The 25,913-nt window shown below is 45.4% G+C and overlaps 6 protein-coding genes across 8 annotated transcripts in view; 3 read left to right on the forward strand and 3 right to left on the reverse strand.

The window, feature by feature from the left end:
• LOC128304900 (protein TANC2) overlaps window positions 1-7,444 on the forward strand; it is a 109,019-nt gene extending 101,575 nt beyond the window's left edge. The window contains exons 5-10 of the mRNA XM_053042148.1: window positions 340-708; window positions 2,169-2,501; window positions 2,571-5,057; window positions 5,133-5,484; window positions 5,563-5,857; window positions 5,936-7,444. Coding sequence (XP_052898108.1) covers window positions 340-708; window positions 2,169-2,501; window positions 2,571-5,057; window positions 5,133-5,484; window positions 5,563-5,857; window positions 5,936-6,295 — 4,196 coding nt within the window. The 3' untranslated portion in view covers window positions 6,296-7,444. The remainder of the gene's footprint in view (window positions 1-339; window positions 709-2,168; window positions 2,502-2,570; window positions 5,058-5,132; window positions 5,485-5,562; window positions 5,858-5,935) is intronic.
• Window positions 7,445-7,811: 367 nt separating this feature from the next.
• On the forward strand, window positions 7,812-9,424 carry LOC128310833 (ubiquitin-like protein 7). Its single transcript, XM_053047560.1, is given in 3 exon segments — window positions 7,812-7,959; window positions 8,046-8,145; window positions 8,147-9,424. Coding segments are annotated over 3 exon segments (1,317 nt in total). The 3' UTR covers window positions 9,216-9,424.
• Window positions 9,425-11,053: 1,629 nt separating this feature from the next.
• Window positions 11,054-12,803, reverse strand: LOC128296802 (ubiquitin-like protein 7). Its single transcript, XM_053032289.1, has 2 exons — window positions 12,524-12,803; window positions 11,054-12,437 (listed from the first exon to the last, which is right to left on the reverse strand). The coding sequence occupies exons 1-2, from the start codon at window positions 12,669-12,671 to the stop codon at window positions 11,263-11,265; spliced, it is 1,323 nt and encodes a 440-aa protein (XP_052888249.1). The 5' UTR covers window positions 12,672-12,803; the 3' UTR covers window positions 11,054-11,262.
• An 809-nt stretch (window positions 12,804-13,612) lies between these two features.
• LOC128299515 (uncharacterized) lies at window positions 13,613-15,947 on the forward strand. The gene is made up of 5 exons (XM_053035505.1): window positions 13,613-13,727; window positions 13,786-14,060; window positions 14,131-14,285; window positions 14,358-14,668; window positions 14,743-15,947. Exons 1-5 carry the CDS (start codon window positions 13,613-13,615, stop codon window positions 15,945-15,947), a joined length of 2,061 nt encoding a protein of 686 aa, XP_052891465.1.
• Window positions 15,948-20,038: 4,091 nt separating this feature from the next.
• On the reverse strand, window positions 20,039-23,872 carry LOC128299240 (forkhead box protein D1-like). Of its 3 annotated transcripts, none has more exons than XM_053035144.1 (2): window positions 23,298-23,872; window positions 20,039-22,570 (listed from the first exon to the last, which is right to left on the reverse strand). In XM_053035144.1, exons 1-2 carry the CDS (start codon window positions 23,728-23,730, stop codon window positions 22,539-22,541), a joined length of 465 nt encoding a protein of 154 aa, XP_052891104.1. In that variant the 5' UTR covers window positions 23,731-23,872; the 3' UTR covers window positions 20,039-22,538. The 3 variants fall into 3 exon arrangements, with proteins under 3 accessions (XP_052891104.1, XP_052891103.1, XP_052891102.1); XM_053035143.1 differs by having other exon boundaries at window positions 23,277-23,872; XM_053035142.1 differs by having other exon boundaries at window positions 23,205-23,872.
• The window catches only part of LOC128299239 (tyrosine-protein phosphatase 10D), a 35,160-nt gene continuing 32,975 nt past the window's right edge, over window positions 23,729-25,913 (reverse strand). Inside the window, exon 13 of the mRNA XM_053035141.1 lies at window positions 23,729-24,623. Coding sequence (XP_052891101.1) covers window positions 23,872-24,623 — 752 coding nt within the window. The 3' untranslated portion in view covers window positions 23,729-23,871. The remainder of the gene's footprint in view (window positions 24,624-25,913) is intronic.

Here is a 25,913-nt window from a genome sequence, read left to right on the forward strand (position 1 = left end):
CCTCTAGGCGATCAGTTCGTGGATGCATCTTTCGCTGTATCGATGCATTAATTATAGATCGCGATCATCTCATATGCGAGCATGTATGATCGTTCGAGTCATGTAATTACACTCACAAACTCTCGCACTTTTCCATATTATCATCATCATCATCATCGTTCTTTCTATCCTTCTATTTCTCACCCTTAATCTGGATTGCATCCTTCGGCACCAATCATCAATCGATCGTCGCTAATCGGTTTCGCATCGTACATCAACATCTCGGCACTGCATCGCATCCCTGCGTTGCGTTTATGTTCATTTCCGGGAAAATTCTTTCGATGCATCACACACGCATAGGTTTGGCCTCACTGCTCAACCCAGCAACGTTTCATCGGGCCACGACGGCGGCCGCTAGCAAAATTAGCCGATCGATGGCTCGCACCAGTGGCGCGTCCGGACCGATAGCAAGAGATGGCCCTGCTTGGGGCGGAGGTGTTGGTGGAGGTGCAGGGAGTGTCGGAGGTGGTGGTGGTGGTGGTGGGTTCAATCTGCTGCCCTCCCATGGGCCACCGAACGGGATTAGCAAGCGCCAGCGGAACGCTAATGATGGCCATAAATTTCATCGACTCAGTCTCGGTTCGTCCGCGTCGATGGTTTTCGGCAAAATTAAATCTCTCTGGTCGGCCCAGGCGACGACGGTCAACGCGGGATTGAATCAATTAGCAGGCATGGCCACTCTTCTACTTCCCAGACTGATCAGACGTTCTAATGTTGTTAACGTGTTGTTTTTTTTGTGTTTTTGGTTCCTGTTTTAGTCGTTTTGTTTTCCCTGTTTTGTGGTTGGAGTTTCTGTTTTCGTTTCGGTTGTGTTTTTGCTAAGTCTGAGTTTTGTTTTACACTTTTCTGTTCCATTTTCTGCTCACTTTTATTATTTATTCAATGTTCTTATGCTTGTTACGCTAACGTTTTGTAATTTCGCATTTATATTCTTGTGGCCATTTCATTTCTGTTTGCTAGTAACATGAAACTTTAATATGATAATAATATTGAAACATTATAACCCTGATTGCGAAATCTCTTTTATTATGGATTGATTTATTTTAGAGAACCGTCTAAAACTCAATACGGCTAACCAAAATCGGCAAATTGATTTACGGGTTTTTTTTGCTATATATTTCTCCAAAGATTTTGCGTTGTTTTGATCGGCGTCACACAGCAAAAGAAGAGAAGCGCACGGGGAGAATTAAGCAATTTGCTTAAGCTTAATTTAAATTATAACGGTCGGAGATGAATCACGTAAAGAATGTTTTGCGACAGCTAGCCCACAACAAACATTTGGGCAAGCTTATGTGTGTTCTGCGCGACATAAAGCTCATTTAAAAGCTTTATAATCCTCTGCGTGGTGTTTTTTTTTCTTCTTCGTGGTAGGAATGAAAGCAGAAATAAAAAAAATCGCCCAATCACGAATTTACGATCGCTAGTCTTTTTGGTCAGTGAACCGCATTCTGGGGAACAAAAAAGTCCAATAAAACAGGAGTGGAATAATTTCCCGCCGATGGTTGCTATGTTTGTGTGATTGAAGGCAGCGTGTTATAATGTTATACCTAACTCTGCAAGATTATTTAAATCTTTTCTGCTGCTTGAAACAAATTCGATTGTTATCATTTTTCTGAATGATTTCATGCAAGCTGCAAACGTTTCCTGGGGCAATTCCTATCCCTTTTATACATTTAAAATGCAAATATGTTGCATTTGGGGCTATGCGCCTATGGGCAAACATTCTTAAATGATCGATAAGGTTAATATCATCCTTCGGGGAAGCTTAATAATAATATTTAGATAAGTTTTAAAACGTATTCCATTTAAGGTGTTTTTCGGAGAAGAGAGATTTCATCTCCTCATCAGGTCGTCAGTTTGAGTTTAAAAAATAGCGTCCTCTTACTCGTGTACCAGAGTTAAGCGAAAACCCCGGTGGAATCTATGTGCATGAATTAGATGCTTGCGTGTTTTAAGCTGTTTTTGATTTTATAGGCATGAATACTTACTATTCTTCAATGCTCATTTATGTGCAACTTACACGTGTGTTCCAATGTACTCTGTTGCCCTATGCATGCTAGGGACATTAAATATTTTAACCCCAAAACTAACCCCAAATTTGTTCTATTTTGTTCGTTGCTCTTCTCCAGACGACGAAGGAGGAAACGTGAAGCCGTTGGTGATGAATGGGAAATCGAAATCCTCGCAGGATGAGCTGCAGGTGCGGCTTGGGTTCTTCCTCGAGAACAACTCACGGCGCAATCTGGGCGCACCGAACCAATCGTGCAGTTCGCTTACCTCGGCCAACACGAGCCCCGTTTCGACGCTGACCGGATCGTCCGAGGCGGATGTGTCGCGCGTGTTGCAGCTACAGGAACCGAACCCGTACCACACGGGCTGTGAATCGATCGGTTCGATGATGTCGATCTCCGAGCAGAGCAATGCTTCGTCGAGCCCCGTCAGCCGACGGCACTCGGTGACCAGTAAGTGTATTTGAACGGCTTTCGATATGGGGCAATGCTTAGCGACACACCTTCTTACCTTCTTTGCAGCATCGCAGAGCGGTAGCAACGTAGACGAGCTGTTGGCCTTCAAGAGTCGCCGTACGACCGTGCGACGATCGGCCCGGTCCGGTCAGATTAAGGGACCGATTGATCCGAAGATCCGCTTCGCCCAGTACCGCCAGCAGCATCAGCAGCAACAACAGCAGCAGCTTACACTGAAGCCACTGTTCTTCGAGGTGCCAACGCACGAACCGAACCCGCTGTTCGTTGGTCGCCATTGGTTGGTGCGCGAGCTGGCCACCGCGATCCAGTCGACCGATTCGCCCGGTGTGCTGCTGAGCGGCAACCTGGGCACTGGTAAAACGGCCCTACTGCTGCAGCTGGTCGAATATTCCTGCTTTGGGCGGCGCAAAGAGCTCCCGATCCAGGAGAACGATGGCATCTACTGTCAGATCAACGTGGCACACGATCGGCTGCGCAGTCTCGCCTCGCACGTGGTGGCGTACCACTTCTGCCAGGCGGACAATAACTCCACCTGCCTCATACCGGACTTTGTGCATTCGCTGGCGGCCCAGCTCTGCCAAGCGCCACAGCTAGCCGCGTATCACGAGTTCCTGCTCGGTGAGCACGCCCTCCAGCATGCGCTCAGCGTGAAGGAATGCATCGCGAATCCGGAGCGTGCGATGACGATGGGCATACTGGAACCATTGGCGGCGCTGCGCCGTACGGGCAAGATCCCGGCAAAGAACTGCGTCATCCTGGTCGATGCACTGTGCGAGGCGGAGTATCATCGACCGGATCATGGCGATACGGTTGCTTCCTTCCTGCAGCGAATGAGTGAACATTTCCCATCCTGGCTGAAGGTGATCGCCACCATACGCACGCAGATGCTCGAATTCTGCAAAGGTTTGCCGTACACGAAGATGAGCCTCGATAGCTGGACAACGAACGAGCTGCTGCAGAAGGACATCCTCGAGTACATCACGTACCGGATCAACCAGAGCCCGAGCATACAGCACAACGTGGCCGGCGGGAAGGAGATCGTGAACACCAGTACCCACTTCAAGTTTGCCCAGCATCTGCTCGCCCTATCGAAGGGTTCGTTTCTGTTCGCGAAGCTTACGCTCGACCTGATCGAACGCGGCAATCTCGTGATCAAGTCGAGCAGCTTCAAGGTGCTACCGGTGTCGTTGGCGCAAATCTTCCTACTGAACTTTAACCTACGCTTCCCGACCGCAACCGCGTACGATCGCATCTCAAACATACTGGCCGTCTGTCTCGCTGCTCTCTATCCGCTCACACTGACCGAGATCTTCTACTCACTGAATGCGCTCATTGCGAGCGAATCACAGTCGGAACCGGAACCGGGACCATCGAATGCCGCACCCGAGCCGGAATCGGGTATGATCGATTGGGATGAGTTCCTGTGCCGGTTCAAGACGCTCACTGGGTTCCTGGTGAAACGGCTCGACGATACGTACATGTTCTTCCATCCCTCGTTCAGGGAGTGGTTGATAAGGCGCGAAGATGGCGAAAGTACCAAGTTCCTGTGTGATCTGCGCAACGGCCATGCGGGTATTGCGTTGCGTTTGTCCCGCCTGCAGGCACCGCTCGATCCGGAGCAGGCGCTCGAGCTGGGTCATCACATTCTCAAGGCGCATCTTTACCGGAATGCTCCCTCGCATCAATCGCCCCGCGATCTGCAGGCGTACTGGGTTGCCTCCGTGACGGGATGCGTATCGTCGGCACTAACCACACTGCGCAATGTGTACAGTCCAAATGTGAAAGTTTCGCGCCTGTTGCTATTGGCCGGCGCATCCCCGGATCATGTGACACCGTTCCTGGGCAGTGCGCCAATCCTGTGCATTGCCGCCCATGAAGGCATTTTACCGATGGTCAATCTGCTGCTGGAATTCGGCGCCAGTGTGGAGCAAACGAACAGCCAAGGCTGTACGTCACTGATTCTAGCGTCCGCCCGCGGTCATTGCGATGTCGTTCGTCAGCTGGTGGCTGCCGGGTCGTTCCTGGGCCAAACGGACACTTCACAGCGGTGCGCACTGGTGCATGCGGCCATTGCCGGTCGGCTGCAGGTGGTAAAGTATCTGGTGGCCTGCGATTGGATGTCGCGACCGGCGAGTAATGATGTGACGCTAGAACAAGCGGCCCAGCAAGCGCTTACGGCAGCAGCCGGTCAGGGCAATACGGACATTGTGGAGGATCTGCTCGATATGGGTGAGGTGCAGGTGAACCGGTTGGATGTAATTACCGGCGAAACGGCACTCACCACAGCGTGCACCAATGGCCATACGGACACGATCGCAACGCTGCTGAATCGCGGTGCATCACCAGAGGTGCGCAATCGCAAGGAGATGGCACCGTTGCTGATAGCGGTGAAGGAGGGCCATTGGGCGATCGTCGAACGATTGCTACAACATCCGGCCGACTGTGAGCAGACGGAAGCGAACAACAAAACGGCACTGATGATCGCGGCCGAGGAAGGCCACGTGGGAGTTATAGAGTTGCTGCTAAGTCGAGGTAAGTGTGGAACGTCCCCAGGGTGTGTGAGTTATGGTTCACTGTGATGGACTCTCTCTTCTCATTTTGCTGCAGGTGCTTCACTAACGGCCCAGGATAAGGACGGTTTGACGGCACTGAGCTGGGCGTGCCTGCGGGGCAAACAGCAGGCGGCCAAATGTCTGCTGGAACGTGGAGCTGACAAGCAGCATGCGGATGGTACTGGGCGCACACCGCTGGATCTGGCCGCGTACCAGGGTTCGGCTTCGCTCGTACAGATGCTGCTCGATCATGGGGCGCAGATCGAACACGTCGACATTAATGGGATGCGTCCGCTCGATCGTGCCATCGCCTGCCGGAATGTGCAGGTTGTGCAGGTGTTTCTGAAGCGTGGGGCCAAGCTCGGTCCCGCTACATGGGCCATGGCAAACGGGAAGCCAGAGATAATGTACGTTTCGCTCGGTTGGCAGGCAGTCACACCGATTAGAGAAGCAATGTTTTAATGGGCGCTTTTACTCACGTACAGGTTAATACTGTTGAACAAGCTGCTGGAGGATGGTAATACGCTGTACAGAAAGAACCGGCTGCAGGAAGCATCGCATCGGTATCAGTATGCGCTGAAGAAGATTCCTACCGTACAGAGCCCCGGTGGTGATGTGAATGGCAATGGAGGATGTACGATGGTTACCGACCCACTAACCGGCAGTTCCGTTCCCGATAGCAATAACAACAACAGCCACACGAGCAACAATGTGGCCACTTTCCAACAGTTGCGGTTTAATTTCTTGCTCAATCTATCTCGCTGCAAGCGAAAAATGAACGTAAGTATACGATGGTTTACTGCATTGGGCGTGTGATCAGTTAGTGTGACTGTTTCCGTTTTTTTCCCCCCTCCGCAGGATGTAGCAGATGCGATCGAGCTGGCGCGGCAAGCGATCGAGATTAAACCGAACGCGTACGATGGCTACTATGCGCGATCGAAGGCCCTGATGGAGCAGGGTAGCTACAGCGAGGCACTGCGTGATGCATCCGCTGCGCTTGCTCGGGCTCAACCGACAACGGCCGAAATTCGTGAAACGCTCACACGTCTGCACGGTGATTTGCAGAAGCGCCAGATGCAGGTGATAGCGGATACGGCCAACTCGGCTCTTGCCAGTGTTGGTTTGTCGGCGGCGGTCGAGAGCGCTAGTACCCGTTCCAGCTCCGTTCACAGTGGTCGTTCGTTTGCCGAATCCATGGACATTATTACGGATCTGTGAGCTGTCGGTTTACTCCTGTCCATCCCATTCCGGATTGTTGGTTTTTTTTTTGCGCGCGTTTGTTTTTGAGTGACGATTGTGCGTAAAAATGGAAGCGTGCCGTTTAGTAGTAATAGTTTATTTAATAACGAATGGGCAGCTCTGACGAGTACGAAGTGTATACGATGGTTTGGGAAGACAAAATTAGAGGACGAACTGACTGCTTGGCTAATATTCTTCTAAAGATATTAGTACGCAATCATTAATATTTTACATATATAGACACAAACACATCAGGAAAACGAAACGAAATAAGAGAGACATTGTTTGGCGACGCGATAATCAAAATTTTAGCGAGCACACGACGGATCAGTGTGACGAATCTTATGTTTATGTTTAATTTATCGAAAACATTTCCACATTACTTTCCAGAAGACATTGTCCACAAAACAAGCAGACCATCATCCATTCATGCATGCCGCCTTACCAAATATGGCAAGAAGCGGTCGCGGTTGGAATGGTGCCTGAATTCCTTACGTTGTTGAACCGCACAACACCGCTGTGGAGTTGTTCTTGTTTATAATTCTTTTTCATACAGTATAGTTTACAGAATGTGCAGGCTAGAACAGTGCAGCGATTAGCGCCACTAATCTATCTATAAAAAATGTATTTATATGCGTAATTTAAATGCAGGTTTAGATGCCTCGCCTGTCGCGTCCGTTGGAAGCGAAGGCACGCCAAAAAAGGATCTTCTAGCCACATATACCCACACCACCATACAACGGCAATGCAAGCGAGAGAGTGTTACTTACCTCCATACACAATTCAATTATGATTTATTGGTAGAGATTCAACTGAAACCAGGCTAAACTCGTTGGTTAGATCACCACACACTAATCGAAGCTAACAGTCTACAACCTGCTGCCGGTGCGTGTGTAAATGTGGTCTGTGCTTTTATTATATTAGTAATTAACGCATCGCATCTTAATTATTTATAGTTGTGCTAGATTCATTGAACGTTAGGGAACGTTATTGTGCATACAGGAAGCTCAAAGTGAAGCGTACAGGACAGATAGAAAAGATAGAGGAAGATAAAGGTAAATATGTAGCTTTTAAGAAGAAAGTAGTGTGTAAGAAACAATAAGAATTGAAACAATAAATGAAACTATCACAATTTTAGAAAACCGTAAGCTTGTAAAAATTTGTTGCTTTTCTCTGCACCGGTTTACTAATAACTAACCATATTGTAACGGTACAATCGAATTTATAGCATTGCCTACATTTAGTCGCATAAATGAGTTTAAATTTGTGCGACGAGCCCTGCCCATCTGGTAGCACTGCCAAACGAGTTTGACAGTTGTCGCGCTTTGTCGAAAACTGTGTTGTCATTACACTGCTGCTTTGTTATTGTTCTTTCTGCACCGAAAACTCTGTGTTCTCCAACTTCCAACTGTGTTCTCGACTATTTCGTTTGTAAAAGTACGTGTTTTGCATTGCTACGGCTACGAAAACTGTTCGTTTGCAACAAACCGAAGTAATGCCGTACGTTTATCTGGGTGTGCATTTGCCGTTCAAGCCGTATCACAAGCTGAAGGTGGATAATGTCGATCTGGGTGGTCGAACAGAAACGCTACGTTCGGAGGCGGCCAAACTAATTAAGGACAATGTTGCGGCGGATGATTTCGGTATGCTTCGTTGAATAAGGAAAGGTCCCAAGTTTTGTGGGTAGCTGTAACTTTCTTTCTCTCTCTCTATTTTTTATGACGCCCAGAATTGGTGTACTGTGGCAGTCTTCTGAAAACCGGTGACATACTGCAGAACAAAGGCATCAGCGATGGTTCAATGATACACGTCATACAGAAACGTCGCGAACGTTCCTCCAAATGAACAGAAGCAACAAGAGGATCGAGAGCTTACCGAAGCAGAAGTACAGGCCGTTTTATCGATATGGCGCACGGTAGATTCTTCCAACTTCCAGAAGGTACGACAGCCCGAGTTCATGAAGAACGTGCTCGATGCTTACCCGGCGATACGGCGCAATCTGTTCGTGCTTACGCTGCTGAAAGACCCGATACTGCTCTCCTCCATGCAGCAACCGGAAACTATACGCCGGGTCGCACCGAAACATCCGGTGCTGCTCGAAGCATCACGCACGATCGTACAACTACTCAACTCCAAGATGATCTCCAAGGTGGCCAACTGTCATTTGTCCGCACCGCTAGACAGTGCGCTCGACGATCCACTGTCCGATTCGTCCTCGAGCGACGATAACACCGTTTCGCCAACTACTTCGGCTGCGCCACCCAACACAATCCGCCGCATTACGGCCGACAATCTTGCGTCCGCACTGGCATTTGCTGGTTCGCGTGGTTCGTATAATTCACTGTCGAACATCTCGCAGCGCGATGCGGACAGTCGTGCCAATCAGTCGGACCTCGCAACCGATGGGTCAACCATTGCCGGGACCGACGCCAACCTACCTTCTACTTCATCGGCCACTAGTAGCCAACCTACCACCTCAAACAATGCTGCTACTGGACGGATCACATCCAGCATGCTACTGGATGCAATTTCGTTGATGTTCGAACAGCAACGGGGTGAACAAGCTGCCGGGTCCGGGTCTACAGGTGGTAACACTGCCCTTGCCAACCAGCAAGGAACGACACTGACCGGATCTGCTCCAACGGTTGAACCGATGGACACGAGTCCCGCCACTGCTAGCACCGTCCCAGAGCCAGAACCAATGGGCAACGATCTGGGAGCACAAACACTGTCTCAGCATTCAACACTGGCGGCCAGCATCGGACAGTACCGGCGGGAGCTGGATACGATGCGCGAGATGGGCCTAACCGACACGGAAACGAATTTGCAGGCACTGATAGTGTGCAACGGGAATGTTGAATCGGCCATCAATCTCGTTTTCGGTGGCATGAGCAATTGATCGGTGGCGGTAGGCTATGTGATTATTGATAGGTACGGTGTGTATTTAAAACTGTAACTCATACCGAGAGATGCAAACACAAAACTCTAGCAGAAACCTGGTGGTGTGCTTTATGCTTGCTGAATGCTTGTAAAATAAAGAAAAGCAACAAGATTGAAAAAGAATATAATGCTTCGGAAGCAAATATAAAACATTAATTTTCACACCAATTTCAGCATGTTTATCGCCCGTGATCGTATACTTCGATCGGACGAAAATTTTATTCCGAAACTCGAAAAAGTAAAAGGGGCGAAGAACAGGGGTAGGTTCACACTAATTTCAGCATGTTTATCGGACGGAAATTTTATCCCGAAAATCCGAAAAGTAACAGGAGCGAAGAACAGGCGTAGAGGTAACATTTCATTAAATTTCACACCAATTTCAGCCGGTTTATCGGACGGAAATTTTATCCCGAAAATCCGAAAAGTAACAGGAGCGAAGAACAGGCGTAGAGGTAACATTTCATTAAATTTCACACCAATTTCAGCCGGTTTATCGGACGGAAATTTTATCCCGAAAATCGGAAAAGTAACAGGAGCGAAGAACAGGCGTAGAGGTAAAATTTCATTAAATTTCACACCAATTTCAGCCGGTTTATCGGACTGAAATTTTATCCCGAAAATCGGAAAAGTAACAGGAGCGAAGAACAGGCGTAGAGGTAACTTTTCATTAAATTTCACACTAATTTCAGCCGGTTTATCGGACGGAAATTTTATCCCGAAAATCGGAAAAGTAACAGGAGCGAAGAACAGGCGTAGAGGTAACATTTCATTAATTTTCAAACTAACTGGTTTTCTGTTTCATGAAATATTTCATGAAACTTTTCATGAAAAGTTTCATGAAATATTTCATGAAAATTTCATGAAAAGTTTCATGAAAAGTTTCATGAAATATTTCATGAAACTTTTCATGAAATATTTCATGAAAAGTTTCATGAAATATTTCATGAAACTTTTCATGAAATTTTCATGAAATATTTCATGAAAAGTTTAATGAAATTTTCATGAAATATTTCATGAAAAGTTTCATGAAATATTTCATAAAAAGTTTCATGAAATATTTCATGAAACAGAAAACCAGTTGGTTTGAAATTTAATGAAATGTTACCTCTACGCCTGTTCTTCGCTCCTGTTACTTTTCCGATTTTCGGGATAAAATTTCCGTCCGATAAACCGGCTGAAATTAGTGTGAAATTTAATGAAAAGTTACCTCTACGCCTGTTCTTCGCTCCTGTTACTTTTCGGATTTTCGGGATAAAATTTTCGTCCGATAAACCGGCTGAAATTAGTGTGAAATTTAATGAAATGTTACCTCTACGCCTGTTCTTCGCTCCTGTTACTTTTCCGATTTTCGGGATAAAATTTCAGTCCGATAAACCGGCTGAAATTGGTGTGAAATTTAATGAAATGTTACCTCTACGCCTGTTCTTCGCTCCTGTTACTTTTCCGATTTTCGGGATAAAATTTCCGTCCGATAAACCGGCTGAAATTGGTGTGAAATTTAATGAAATGTTACCTCTACGCCTGTTCTTCGCTCCTGTTACTTTTCCGATTTTCGGGATAAAATTTCCGTCCGATAAACCGGCTGAAATTGGTGTGAAATTTAATGAAATGTTACCTCTACGCCTGTTCTTCGCTCATGTTACTTTTCGGATTTTCGGGATAAAATTTCCGTCCGATAAACATGCTGAAATTAGTGTGAACCTACCCCTGTTCTTCGCCCCTTTTACTTTTTCGAGTTTCGGAATAAAATTTTCGTCCGATCGAAGTATACGATCACGGGCGATAAACATGCTGAAATTGGTGTGAAAATTAATGTTTTATATTTGCTTCCGAAGCATTATATTCTTTTTCAATCTTGTTGCTTTTCTTTATTTTACAAGCATTCAGCAAGCATAAAGCACACCACCAGGTTTCTGCTAGAGTTTTGTGTTTGCATCTCTCGGTATGAGTTACAGTTTTAAATACACACCGTACCTATCAATAATCACATAGCCTACCGCCACCGATCAATTGCTCATGCCACCGAAAACGAGATTGATGGCCGATTCAACATTCCCGTTGCACACTATCAGTGCCTGCAAATTCGTTTCCGTGTCGGTTAGGCCCATCTCGCGCATCGTATCCAGCTCCCGCCGGTACTGTCCGATGCTGGCCGCCAGTGTTGAATGCTGAGACAGTGTTTGTGCTCCCAGATCGTTGCCCATTGGTTCTGGCTCTGGGACGGTGCTAACAGTGGCGGGACTCGTGTCCATCGGTTCAACCGTTGGAGCAGATCCGGTCAGTGTCGTTCCTTGTTGGTTGGCAAGGGCAGTGTTACCACCTGTAGACCCGGACCCGGCAGCTTGTTCACCCCGTTGCTGTTCGAACATCAACGAAATTGCATCCAGTAGCATGCTGGATGTGATCCGTCCATTAGCAGCATTGTTTGAGGTGGTAGGTTGGCTACTAGTGGCCGATGAAGTAGAAGGTAGGTTGGCGTCGGTCCCGGCAATGGTTGACCCATCGGTTGCGAGGTCCGACTGATTGGCACGACTGTCCGCATCGCGCTGCGAGATGTTCGACAGTGAATTATACGAACCACGCGAACCAGCAAATGCCAGTGCGGACGCAAGATTGTCGGCCGTAATGCGGCGGATTGTGTTGGGTGGCGCAGCCGAAGTAGTTGGCGAAACGGTGTTATCGTCGCTCGAGGACGAATCGGACAGTGGATCGTCGAGCGCACTGTCTAGCGGTGCGGACAAATGACAGTTGGCCACCTTGGAGATCATCTTGGAGTTGAGTAGTTGTACGATCGTGCGTGATGCTTCGAGCAGCACCGGATGTTTCGGTGCGACCCGGCGTATAGTTTCCGGTTGCTGCATGGAGGAGAGCAGTATCGGGTCTTTCAGCAGCGTAAGCACGAACAGATTGCGCCGTATCGCCGGGTAAGCATCGAGCACGTTCTTCATGAACTCGGGCTGTCGTACCTTCTGGAAGTTGGAAGAATCTACCGTGCGCCATATCGATAAAACGGCCTGTACTTCTGCTTCGGTAAGCTCTCGATCCTCTTGTTGCTTCTGTTCATTTGGAGGAACGTCCTGTTCGCGACGTTTCTGTATGACGTGTATCATTGAACCATCGCTGATGCCTTTGTTCTGCAGTATGTCACCGGTTTTCAGAAGACTGCCACAGTACACCAATTCTGGGCGTCATAAAAAATAGAGAGAGAGAAAGAAAGTTACAGCTACCCACAAAACTTGGGACCTTTCCTTATTCAACGAAGCATACCGAAATCATCCGCCGCAACATTGTCCTTAATTAGTTTGGCCGCCTCCGAACGTAGCGTTTCTGTTCGACCACCCAGATCGACATTATCCACCTTCAGCTTGTGATACGGCTTGAACGGCAAATGCACACCCAGATAAACGGACGGCATTACTTCGGTTTGTTGCAAACGAACAGTTTTCGTAGCCGTAGCAATGCAAAACACGTACTTTTACAAACGAAATAGTCGAGAACACAGTTGGAAGTTGGAGAACACAGAGTTTTCGGTGCAGAAAGAACAATAACAAAGCAGCAGAGTAATGACAACACAGTTTTCGACAAAGCGCGACAACTGTCAAACTCGTTTCTCAAACTCCGTCGAACTCGTTCTCAAACTGTTCTTCGCCCCTGTTATTTTGTCGAATTTCGGAATAAAATTTTCGTCCGATTGAAGTCCCAAAGAGAACATTTAGACTTTCAACGGCCAAAATTAAAGAGTGCTCTTTCTAACCGCTGTTGCTCTCCTGCTTGCGCTCTCGCCGAATCGAAAGCTCGCTCGATGACTGTTTCCATCCTGAAGGAGGTTCTCATGCTGTTCGCTTCTTCGTCATCATGCGGTCTCGCTCGTGCTCATTATTGGATATTGCGCACACACATGTGCATTTTCTTCGTCAAATTTGCCGTGTGAAGGAGTACATTTGTGCACCGGTTGTTGATATGTGGAACTTGATGGTATTGCAAGCGCGCTGATGTTGTGATTAAAATCCAGCTATACGCTACAGCGCGATATGGAGAAGAAGGGTTAATGTATAATTTTTATTCGGTGTAAACATTGTAAATCATCGTCATGAAATCATGAAAGCATTATTGAAAATAATATTACAACTTAATCATTTAATTCAGTTTTTGTTTTCATTACAATTTATTAAAATAAGGCCATTATGGCAACGAACGGTAGCGACACGTATATCACATAAGGATCGGCTGCTTTACATTGAAAGAACTGCAATTTTGCCTTATCCTTCATCCAAACAAAAACAAACCATTACACAAGCCACCATTGGAGTGATTACAGCCTTCAGCGTCTTTTCTGCGTAACAAATATTTTTCAACATGAGTGATATGTACCGTGAGCGCCGTACCGGTGGTTTTTACAAGCGGGCGGCTAAGTTTCTTAAGGGGGACGCGGTCGAAGAAGCTGACCCGCAAGCGGGCCCTAGCCGGAACGGCAAGTTCAACTGTTGGGTGGTAATGTGTCGTAAAAAATAACGGTTCCGCTTTTTCAGTTCCCATCGAAGCGATTGTGGAATTGCCTGGATTGGTGGATTCGCAGGAGCCGCTACCGGTGGATCCGGAGCAACCGCTGTTGCAGGAGCCGGAACAACAGATACCGGAAGATCTGGGCGATGCCGAAAGAATTGTGCTGGACGACACGAATAGTTTTTCGGATGACAGCGGCGAGGAGGGGTCGAATGAGTGGACATTCCAGTCCATGTCGATCGTGGACTGTATCCGTTACTGGGCGCTCTCAAATAACGAAACGCATCGATCCATCAATATGGTATTTTTAGCCCTTTGCTACAGCTAAATGTTGTACAGCTTATGTTATGTTTTGCTTCATATTTCAACAGATATTGCAGATTTTTAAGAAGTTTGGCGCCAAAGTGCCCCTGACTGCCAAAACTTTATTGCAAACTAAGCGCAATGCGTCGAACGAGATTGCTGAGCTGGGTGGTGGGCAGTTCTGGTATAACGGATTTAAAAAGACGTTATCCAACTATTTTCGGTAATTACAATTAAGATGAATCATTGGTCGTGTGCAAGTGTGGTCATTGTGTTTTTTTATTATGTATTCTAGATTAGATGCTCCACCAACCGTTGACCAGTTCACGTTGACGTTGTCAATTGATGGATTGCCGTTACACAGGAGCGGAGCGCTCCAGTTTTGGCCAGTGCTGTTTGCTATCGACGAGTTGCCGGCAGCTCCAGTGATGACCGCCGCAATTTATTGTGGGGTCACAAAACCTACAAGTGTCGAGCAATACCTGCGCCCGGTGGTCAACGAACTAAACGGTCTTATACGGGTTGGTATGTTTATCAATGGCAAGCATATCACCGTTAAGATTCGTGCCATTGTCGCTGACACTCCTGCCAGGGCGTTTATCAAAGGTTAGGAAAATTATAATTTTTATATGATAATTGGATTGTTTTAGGGCAGTAATATTATTTATTTTTTCCAACAGGTGTTGTTGGACACACAGGGTACTGGAGCTGCCAAAAGTGTACCGCGAAAGGGGAATATAGTCGGCAGAGGAAAACTATGGTATTCCCCTTTGAAATCGCGCCAAAGCGGACTAACCTTGGCTTCCGGACGAATGAGCCAGCCGGACACCGCAAGCACGACACACCGCTGATCGAGCTTGCTGGGTTCGATATAGTGGAAGACGTGCCTGTCGGCGATCGGCTCCACATTTTGGACCTGGGCAACTCGAGGAGGCTGATGATGGGATGGCGCGACGGAGTGCTGAGCGCAACGAAGTGGCGAAAACCGCAGTGGGATTCGATCTCTTTTGCTCTGCAACGAACTGCCCAGCCCTGCGAAGTGCATCGCAAGCTACGGCACATAAAGCATTTGGGCTACTGGAAGGGTTCGGAATATGCCTTCTTCTTTCATTACTGTTCCTTTATAGTGTTACAGGAGCATATTTCGACTCCAGAGTACCGACACTTTATGTTGCTGTTTTGTGCCATGACGTTGCTCTCTGCCAATGCGCACCGAGCAAAGTGGCCACTTGCGGGTCAAATGTTGGAGCAATTCGTAAAGGATTACGAAACGGTGTATGGGGTAGGATATATGACCAGTAACGTCCACAATTTGTTGCATGTGCACGATGAAGTGGTTCGTTTCGGGTCATTATCTGCCATTTCTACGTACCGTTTCGAAAACGAACTCCAACATTTGAAGCGTTTGGTTCGCAGCGGTTGGAAAAATTTGGAGCAGGCGATAAATCGGATCTCCGAGTTTGAAAACTTCTGCATGCCAAAGCCACCGGAGCACACAATCACATATCCCTCCCAGCAAACCAAATTCGTCACCAAAGTGTTCGTCCGTCCGCGATTCACTTTGCAGACGAGCTGGCCAAACGCGTGGTTCCTGACATCAGACGGCACCATCGGCAAGCTGCAGTCCGCCTCGGATGGCACGGGTGTTAATGTAGGTAAAGTGTACGTGAGAGGACGTAAACTGGACCGGAAAATGCTAGCATTTGACGGTCCAATGGTCTCGAGCGGAATGCTTATCTACAAAGGATACACCCGTGACCTGTCGAACGAAGCTGACCTTCTGTGTGCGACCGATGAGATCGTATGTAAATTTGTGGTCACGACGAGCAGGGATAAGCAGCAGTTGACGTTTGTGCCTCTGCTCCACACTATTCGGGACGACTGAAGGGACGTGCTCAGCCGGGTAGTTGGCGGAGAACCACAGCGGCGGAAATAACATTACTGTCTAACGTTCTTCCTGGCCAAACTAATCACGTTACGCTGCACACCATGCGTGCCAACATTGCGCACAAATATGTATACATTTACATTACCTGGAGACCGCACTAATTTCATGAGCGCACCATTCATCTGTCGCCTGTAGAGCGCAGCACTACTTTACGCAGCACTCATTACCTGTCATTACCTCATTACCATCGCTACATTGTGATATCTAGAACATGATGAAATTATATTTGAGATTGTGATATGTTAAACCGCAATAACTAAACAATGCAATTGTTTTTGTTCAAGTTCCCATAGCTGGAGTATATTAAATAAATTACAGAGGTCAGCTGTGTGTTGTATCCAATTTGTTGTATACTATTTTGTTTAAAGTTGAGTACGTCCTTTTTACATCGTTTCTATCCGTTTGTATATCACATTGTTCCTATATCACAGTGTTCTAGCTTGTTCCTAATGTCTAAGTTCGTAAAGCGCTCTTCGTGTCGTTTAAGGTACATTGTGTAATCTTTGGTTGTTTTGCCTTGCATCGTTGTTCATCACATAGTGTTATAAGTCAAGTGGCTAGGTTCGTGAAGCGCTCTTCGTGTCGTTAAACGTGCATAGGACGAGGTGGATAGCTTTTGGTATCATTTAATCATTTAATTTGGTATCATTTTTCTGGAGGTCTGGCCTTACACTTCCGCTACCTCCCCTTCCCTCTTCCCCCATCTGATTGAACAAACCCAACGCAAGAACAACAACACTGAAGCAAGAGAAGCGTGGACCATATTAAAATAGAAGAAGCGACCAACAGACTTATGGAGGAAATGTAACAGCACTGAATTAGTACCACCGGAAACTGAAGAGTGCCTGAGGATAGATCCGGCGCAAAACAAAAAGTAAAGGCACAACATTATACTCGCCCAGAAGTAAATCATCCATCAAGCGATCGATTTGTTGCGCAGCAAACACTGATGCCAGCAATACTTAGGGTAAGGTAAAGTGCAATCGAACAAGTGCGATTACCTTTCACAATTATTTGAACCGATAGGGAGCACGGAACGCTTTTCGTCAACAGCAAATATGTGGCAGAATTTTTATGTATATACCTACAACAAAACTAACATTGCAACATAAATAACATAAAACATACAAACGCCTCCCTGCAGAGGCGTTTGAGTCAAAAGTAGTCTAAATTAATCTAAATACATCACTATTAATCACTAGGTAAACCTAGCTCGTTTTTGACTAGATGTTATTTTTGTTGCAGGTATATGAACACGCGTTTTTGCGTGTTTTAGTTTTAATTTTAAAAACTCTGCCACATACTGCGCTGTTGGTAATAGTGTATCATTACCCCCTATCGTTCTAAATAATTTTAAAACATTCGCAAACTTGTTTAATTGCACCCTCCTTTCCCCTGTTCTACTGACACCAGTCCACGTCATTCGCGCAAAGAACATTTTGCTGAACAGCAAATCGATCGCCTGATGCAGACGATTATTAACGTCTACGCGAGGAATTTGCCGGCGTAAAAACTGCTCTACTTGTTGCTTATACTCCGGATCTACCTGTAAGCCTTGTTCTAAATCCTCCAGCTGTTCCTCAGTTTCCAGCGGTGCTAATTCAAACTCCGACCGAGGGTGAAGCCCTTCGCTTGGCCGGGTTGCTGCTACAAATTCCTCCATCGCCTGTCTTTGCCTCGCCGCGTCTCTTTTAATATGGTCCAACTTGGCATCTATTTTCTCCTTCAAGTAGGCATTCTCTCGCTCCAGCATTTCTATCTTGAGCTGGGCCTGCTGCAGCAACTCCTTACAATTGCAGCATCGTCGTCCGGGGGAGGAGGTCGGGGTATCGCGAGCTAAAAAATCGAATAACCGTATTAGTATGATGTCTTTCGATTGTAGGATGCATGTATTAGCAAGCACACATATTCTTACCATGTTGGTTCTGATGCGTTCGGACACCTTCGCCAAGAGCGGACAATGATGGGGACACGTAATCAGAGGACGAACATAAAGAAACAGCCGTCGACCCGTGAACACTGAGTGGAGACACTGAGCGAGAAGGCACTGTGGGAAAAAAACAAAGCGAATTACATTTTATGAAAACACATTTCATACCACCTTAAAAATCACAGCCCTTTAGAATGCGCTACTTACCAGTAGCCTTGGCCCTCCTACCGTAGCTGGTGGACGGTTGTCCAGCTTCGATTTGTTGTAGTGGCACTGCGGAGAAAAGGTGCATTGATTAAAATATAACGCAATGTTCCCGCTACGTTGCACACTTTACGTACGTTGCGGAAGCTGCAACGGCGCAGCATTCGCATTGTCCTGCGACGGCGATTCATCCTTCTCAATCTTATACAAAACGCCGTCAATACAGATGATTTTGTTGGCCATTCTAATTTTTCTCTTTTTTCACACAAAACACAGGAAACACAAGGATACACAATGCACTAAAAACAGACAATTGAAACCCATTTTTAAAAAATGCACCAAATCAATATCACTTAACTAACTAAAAAAAATCGCAACTATATCGCACTCCCATTACGCAACATTCTGATGCATGCCGCATCCACGAACTAACACCATTACATCAACGCAGCAGATTAATGCTTCATGTCCGGCATAAAGTTCAACGCGCTGCGCGTAGAATAAAACGCAGTCGTTAGCAACTTTCTAGCACAATATCGCCGTAGCACCATCTTAAGACGAGCGCCGCAAACACACATGGTAAGAATGCACACTTATAATCGATGTTCAATTCCGTTTCCTCCTCGTTAGTTTCCTTACAGAAATACACACCTGAGCAGGTTGGCAAATATCACAAGAATGTCTTCCCTTCACTGTCACTTGGCTTTCATGACGCTCACTTTCACTTACATTGAACTCTCCCCACTCACACCAGAGTTGATTACTATGTAGGCAAATACGATAGTTCAGGTTGCCATGGAAACGCGAATATGAAAAAAACCCGACGCCAATATCATATGGCAAACGGTTCCGCTGTGTCAAAGCGCCGGTGGTGCAGTTGGTGGTGGTGGAGTTGTAGGTAGAGTAGAACAGAACCACCAGAACAGCGCCAATCATCCGAAGCCAAAAATTAAATGCCAAGAGCCGAAGGAGAAAAAGAGCAATAAGTAATGACAAATATATACAGAACCAACAGCTGTAGTGTAAAACACAACACCACCTTGTTTTTTTTTTTATTGTGTGCGATACTTTTTTTGGAGGGGAAAAAATAATGTTCGTTAAATATTTGGCCCAGCTGTTTTGTCTACCCACACCAAAACAACCGGCAAAGCTCAAAAAAGCTTTCAGACGTTTCAGCCAAGACACACACCTCAAAACGCGACCGAGTTGAGGTCAAACCTGCTTCCTTTGGAACATAATCAAGACCGAAACGCGACGTCTCAAAACGGTCGCGATTAGTTCCAAGTTTTGGGTCGCGCGACTCTTTGGGAGTGTTCGATCACCGCGTGTTCGTATCACACTGTATCTAAACGATCTTTTCATTCTTACACATAGATGACACTGTATCAAAAGAGCTTTTCATTCTTACACATAGATGACACTGTAGCTAAAAGAGCTTTTCATTCTTACAGATAGATGACACTGTATGTAAAAGAGCTTTTTATTCTTACACATAGATGACACTGTATTCAAAAGAGCTTGTCATTCTTACACATAGATGACACTGTAGGTATAAGAGCTTGTCATTCTTACACATAGATGGCGCCTCCAACTTTCCACGCTCGATACTCTTACCCAAGGTGAATTAGTGTCCCGGGGTGAATTGGTGTCGCGGGGTGGTGAATTGATGATCACGGGTGATAAACATGCTGAAGTTGGTGTGAAAATTAATAAAATATTACCTCCACGCGTGTTCTTCGCTCTTTTTACTTTTTCGGCATAAAATTTCCGTCCGATCGAAGTGTTCGATCACGGGTGATAAACATGCATTTTCTTCGCTCCTATTGGGCCGTCTCCGCATGGGTCGCGTAATAAATAATAAATAAGATAACACAATACATATCATTTTCCTTCTTTGATTGGTTCATGTTGTTCGTGTTTTCTTCTTTATCATCATCATCATTTTTCTTGGAGTAATTGATATGACGTATTTCTGTTGCTGCCTATTTTCATTTATCATCGTTTGCCGGCCGCTCCCATTTAAAAGTTTGATAAAACGTACCAGGAGGAAGCATCGTTGAATAATGTTCGGGTTGTAATGTAATATTATTGCCTGATTATCGGTGTTCGTATGCACGCTGCGATGCATTATTAATAATATCTCGGTAGGTTGAATTACGCACTCTACTCACTTTCGAACACAAATTCGTTCAGTGTGTGTTTGTGTTTTGTTTACAGTGTGTAAGTGTGGTGTTGTGTGTAAGTACTGTTTAGTTTGTTTATTTGTTTTGAAAAGAAAATCTCACTGCCACTTTTAACTAACGTCCCAACATGGAAAGAGGTCTGGGTGTGGATTTTTTAAAATTGATTGTTTGTTTAAGGGGGCCTTAGCGAGCCTTTCAAAAATGGCAGTGTTTGTATCAAAAATAAAACGGATTAGTAAAAAACCTTGTAGTGATCTTCGCGGTGGTGGTCCTCGGTGTCATTCGCTAGCAAAACGGTTTCTACCTTTATAAACTTTATGTTGAGGTGTTTGTATGTGTATACCGGTACAGGGGGTGGGGTGGTTAGTGTGGAAAGGAACCAAACTATGTATCTGTCTCCTGTCGTTGCATCTGAACACGTAATTCAACCCGTAATGTCCGACTGTCGTACAACGAACGAATGGGGTTGTACACCCTTTTACATGTTTCACGTTACGGAATTCTTGGTTACCATTGTTTTGGTATGCGCATCTCGCATTCTATGGGTGCACAGCCAAGCACACCCTTCAATCTAACCGTAGCTAGTACCTAATGTCACATAATAAAAAAAAGTTTGTGATGAGTTGTTTGATCCTACTACTATTGATCTTACTAATATGTACACAACGGGAATTGATTAAAATTCTGGAAACAAATAGCACAAAAAAACATATGAAAAAAAAATCTATACCTTAACCGTAACGCGTACGTCCATCCGTTCTGTTTTTTCACGTAGATAAGTGCAAATTGGTCAACTGCTGTTTACAACCCCCAATTTGCTGTAACGCTTCTCGACCTGACAATCCGTTTCGTTCCCTACAGGACCCTACCATTATTATGTTTCGTCACGTTACTCGTTACTCGCTACATTAAATACTTTCACCCGTTGGCCATTGTGTTTTGCTTTCCTACGCGGTTACTATAATATACTACAATTGTTTTGACACGTGTTTTGTTTTTTTTTCAAATGGACTTCAGCGTTTTGTTTCTGTTTTCTTTTGCAATTCAGTACATATACATACACATACATATATAGCGCATTGGCTGCTTTTACGAAATGAATTTTCAAACTTTCTCACAATCGGACTGGATCTTTCTTAAGATTCTAACGCATTGTCTCCTCCCACTCTTCCTCCTGTTCTGCTGTCTCCCGCGCCACTAAGTATAATTTTGTATGGTTTTGATTATGGAGTATGATTTTATCGCTTCTCGTCAAGCATTAGTTTTTGTTTACGTTTCGTTTTACTTTTTCGTACATTTAATGTGTTTTAACCTTTTTAGCTTTGCTTTTTGTTTTGTTTTGCGTTTGCTGCATTGCTTATTTTTGTTAAATTTGTCCGATCCTTTGGAAAAACGTAAATGTAATACCGATACTGTACGATATGATAACGCGTCTGCTTGTTAATATTGCCACACTTGTCCACTGGGTCCGGCAAACGGGTATAACTAACTACATGTTACATGTCTCTCGAAGTCGACAGTAGTATTTACGTGGGCAATTGGTACGATTTTACTTTGCGCTGCTCTTTCCCAAATCGTCTAACGGAATAATACGAGCTGATAGTATTCGATTGGAAATGATGAATATTCGGAACGTTTCGATTATACATTTTTTGAGGATTTACTACGCGTGTTTTGTTTCATTTACGACGATCTTTCTAGTGTTTTGCTTTTAAAAATGGCCGAATTACTATACAATTACGGGGTATCGTTAGCTGCAGCACACACTAGCACCGGATGCCGATGGCGCTTATGGCCACCATTTTGTCATCAGTATGTTTGAAGCGTGAATAGCTACCCGTCGATCTACACTAAAAACATTGAGATTGCGCGTTGCCCTGCGTCCCTTTTGCGTGCGAGCGCACACACTTGCACCGTAACGGAACCCTTGCGATGTGAAGCTGCCATTATTGACATTAAACTAGAGATTTAAGCTATCGAGCAGAAACGTTTTAACGTTTTGATTCTTCATCCCAAACCGCCAACAATTAGTGACAGGCGTTAGGGAAGGTTAAGTAATAATTACACATTGTTTTATCAGCGAAAATGCTTCGCTTAGCTGCGCCTGCCCCGTGATGTTCGATGGCCATTTTGAATGCGATTCGGGAGGTTTAGGGAGGTTCGATGAAATACATGGCGGCGGACTGGGTTGAACAGTTTTCAATACCAGGTTTACATTCCGGACTCCGCGATTCCTTCGTCGTCTGCGTGTGGAGGATGTCAAATTCATAAGCATATTCGTTTCGATCCATTTTGCAGTTTCCATTCGAGACAGCCAGTGAAAGAAAAAAAAATCAATTAGTGTATGCTCATGAAAATCCTTACGGAAAACATAAATATTGACAAAAAAAAAACATTACACAAAAGGTACGTTGCATGCAGTCGCACTCAACGTGACCAAACCGGAACGGAAACAAAAAAAGGAACATTTTACAAAACAAACTCTCATGCTGCTTCTGTTTTAAATTGCATGAAAAGGGGTAAAAATTTTGCAAAATTGTTTGCTTTATGAGTTTTTTTTTGTTTTACTATTAGCTATAAGCATAATACAGCAATGTTGGCCAATTTATATAGAAAATAAAATTGATATGAAAGGTGCATAGATCATGTGAATAGTGTAATACAAAATTGCCGAAAGTTTGAAAAGCTAATAGAAAGGAAATGCAGTAAATTAGTAGCGCAAAAGAAAGCGTAAACGTATGTACTAGAAGTGATATTAGTGAGAAAAACCACCATCGATTGAACAAACACGCCGAAAACGAATAAACAACACATTAAATAGGATAGTAGTTTAGAGGCTTTGAAAAAGCGAAGAAGAAACATTAAAGTACTACCAACCCATTTCTCTCAGTTTTAGATACAGCTCATCGTTAATGCCATTACTACCGTCACCACCACCGCCAACTATACCAATGTTGCCAGCACCACCACCTTGGCTACCGCCGCCTTCCGTGACGCCGGTGTTGTCTTCATCGACGATCACGATAATGTCGTCGTCCTGTTCGTCCTCCTCCACCTCGACGTAGCTGTGATGTTTATAGCGGCCAACGCCACAACCGGCACCGACGGTAACGCCCACAACCGCCGTGCCGTTACCGGTTACGGCACCGGCGACCATGGCGGCCGCAACCGCTCGCACGTTACGCTCGTTACGCCGGTGGAGCAGCAGTTCGCGCTGCTCGTGCGTCTGTTCATCGTCCTCATCTTCCTCCTCCTCCTCGTCCTCGTCCCCGACAAGATTCCGCACACCCTTCTCATCACGACCACCGCCGCCACCGTCCTCTACCCCGTTCAGATCATCGTCACCCTCGTCCGAACCGTCGATACCGTCATCGATTTCCGTTTCATCATCTTTTGTCGCCATCGTGCGATCGTCATCGTCACCATCCGCCCGCAGTATGACGACATTCGAGGCATTGCTATTTACATGGCTGTCGTTGTCGTTGATAGCGATCACGATGCTGCTACGGCCGCTGCTTCGATTGTCGCTATCGTTCTCCAACTGTCATCTTTCTTCCTTCCACAGCTTCCCACCACCGACCGTTGGCTGATGGGCGTGATGTTGCTGCTGCTGCGATGGCGGGAGAATTTGCTGCTGTTGGGGTTGTGGTCCACCTGCGTGATGCTGCTGCTGCATGGAATCCACATTCGATGGGTCCACCTTGGTAATGATTTCTCCTCCACCGGTGGAGAAGCTTAGCGATCGTCGATCGTGCACCCGTTCTTGACTGGCGGCCGGCATGGAACGGCGTTTGTGAGGGCTGGATTCATACCCACTGTTGGCACTGTTATTGCTGTTTGTTCCACTGCTACTAATAGACCGTTCGTCGTGCCCGGATGAGGACGGATCACGCTCGTTATTGCTGCAGGAGTTGCTAGTGTGGAGCTGTTGCTGGTGCTGCTGATGTTGTTGACCATCAACGATGTTGTTGACCACGGTGGAACTAGCATGGGACGGTTTTCTCGATACAACCATTAACCCATCAACCGTCACCTCAACTTCTTCCTCGTCATCCAGAAGTTCCTCTTCAGTCGTTTCTCCCGTGGTAAAATTGGGTTGGTCTATCATGGCCAACTCATTGTCGATTATCTCAACAGTTCCACTTCTTCGGCGATCGAGCTCATGATGCTCCAGAGCACCTGGGGTACCATTTGCTTGATGTTGTTCGCGGACCGCCAACTCATCCAGATCGTCGTCTGAACGATTTTCTATCAGCAGCTGTTCTTCCGATTGCTGATCATCGTCATCTCGGGGCTCTGAGGTATCCGGTGCGTCAAAGTTGTTAGGGAATGTGCAGGCAGTAGGCAAATGTAGCATGGTCCACATTATGTGCAGCGAAGTGTGTGCGAATGTGTATATTTATGTTTCACGGTTAATACATCCATTCCAAGCACCAGAATACCAATATCGTAAGCCCATTATTAAACAAAGAGAGAGCCCGCGCGTGTGAGTATAAAACAGTTTCGTTGCAGTGCACGACGCGAAGATTACAGGTGTTGTGTATACGACGATTGATTATAGTTTTTTTTATACAACAAGCACAATTTACACAGTTGGAATATATTTGGCGATGAAGAAAAGGAAGGGGATAGAGAAAGAGAAACGTAATCAATAGCAAACAAACAATATATTCTAGCACAGCTCGAGTTTCTTTGTGTTTTTTTTTATTGCACCGTACCATCGGTGCAGTTAAGGAACAAAAGTGCTCTTTACGGTACAGAGTAAGAATACACCATACATAATCGTCCTTTTCATAATCCTTCACAGGCAGCACACTAATGCACCACGGGCAGATCGGATTGTGGTAGGAGGTAATTGTACCTCATCTGCCGGCAGCCGGTAATTAACAATCAGTAGTAGGTTGATCTCTTCAAACACTGGTTAACCGGACTTGGGAATCGCTTAGGTGACCGTAAATCGTTTGGTTTAATATACTTTCATCTGTTGTTTTGATTTGATTTGTGTTTGATTGATACGGACCGATTCGATTCGAAGTCGATTCGATGAACGAGAAATGAAAATAGAAATAATAAAACGCAATTTTAAATCATTCATAATCTAACCGCCCTTGAATGCAAATAATACTGGCTAGAATGAATGATAGAACATGGATTTTAAAATCTAATATTAATTGTTCAAATTAAAATAACACAGAACGGCAGTAATGCAATACAAACATGTGAGATTCATTTGCTTTCCATGCCATAAAATGCTCTGAGTAAAGAGGAATCTTGGAGCGATTGTTTCGTTGTTAGATGATTCTTTTGCACTAAATAGCAGACTTAAAGGCGCTTATTATTAGCATGTCAAATCGAAAAGCAGTATAAAAAAACGCACGAAATAAAATCATTAAAATAATTTAATTTTTGTTAGGTATTGTTAAACCAATTTCGACGCTTAACAGAGTGTACCCAAAAAGCGTCTTACTGAGTTAAACTATTAGAAATTGTTAGAAGGAATTCTATATGTACGTTTGCAACCATTAGCCATGCAAACATATTACGAAAGTTAGTAATTCGGGTTAATTGAATAGTTTTTTAGTAGAG

This window comes from Anopheles moucheti, chromosome 2, assembly GCF_943734755.1.
Source record: "Anopheles moucheti chromosome 2, idAnoMoucSN_F20_07, whole genome shotgun sequence".
NCBI classification, from domain to species: Eukaryota; Metazoa; Arthropoda; class Insecta; order Diptera; family Culicidae; genus Anopheles; species Anopheles moucheti.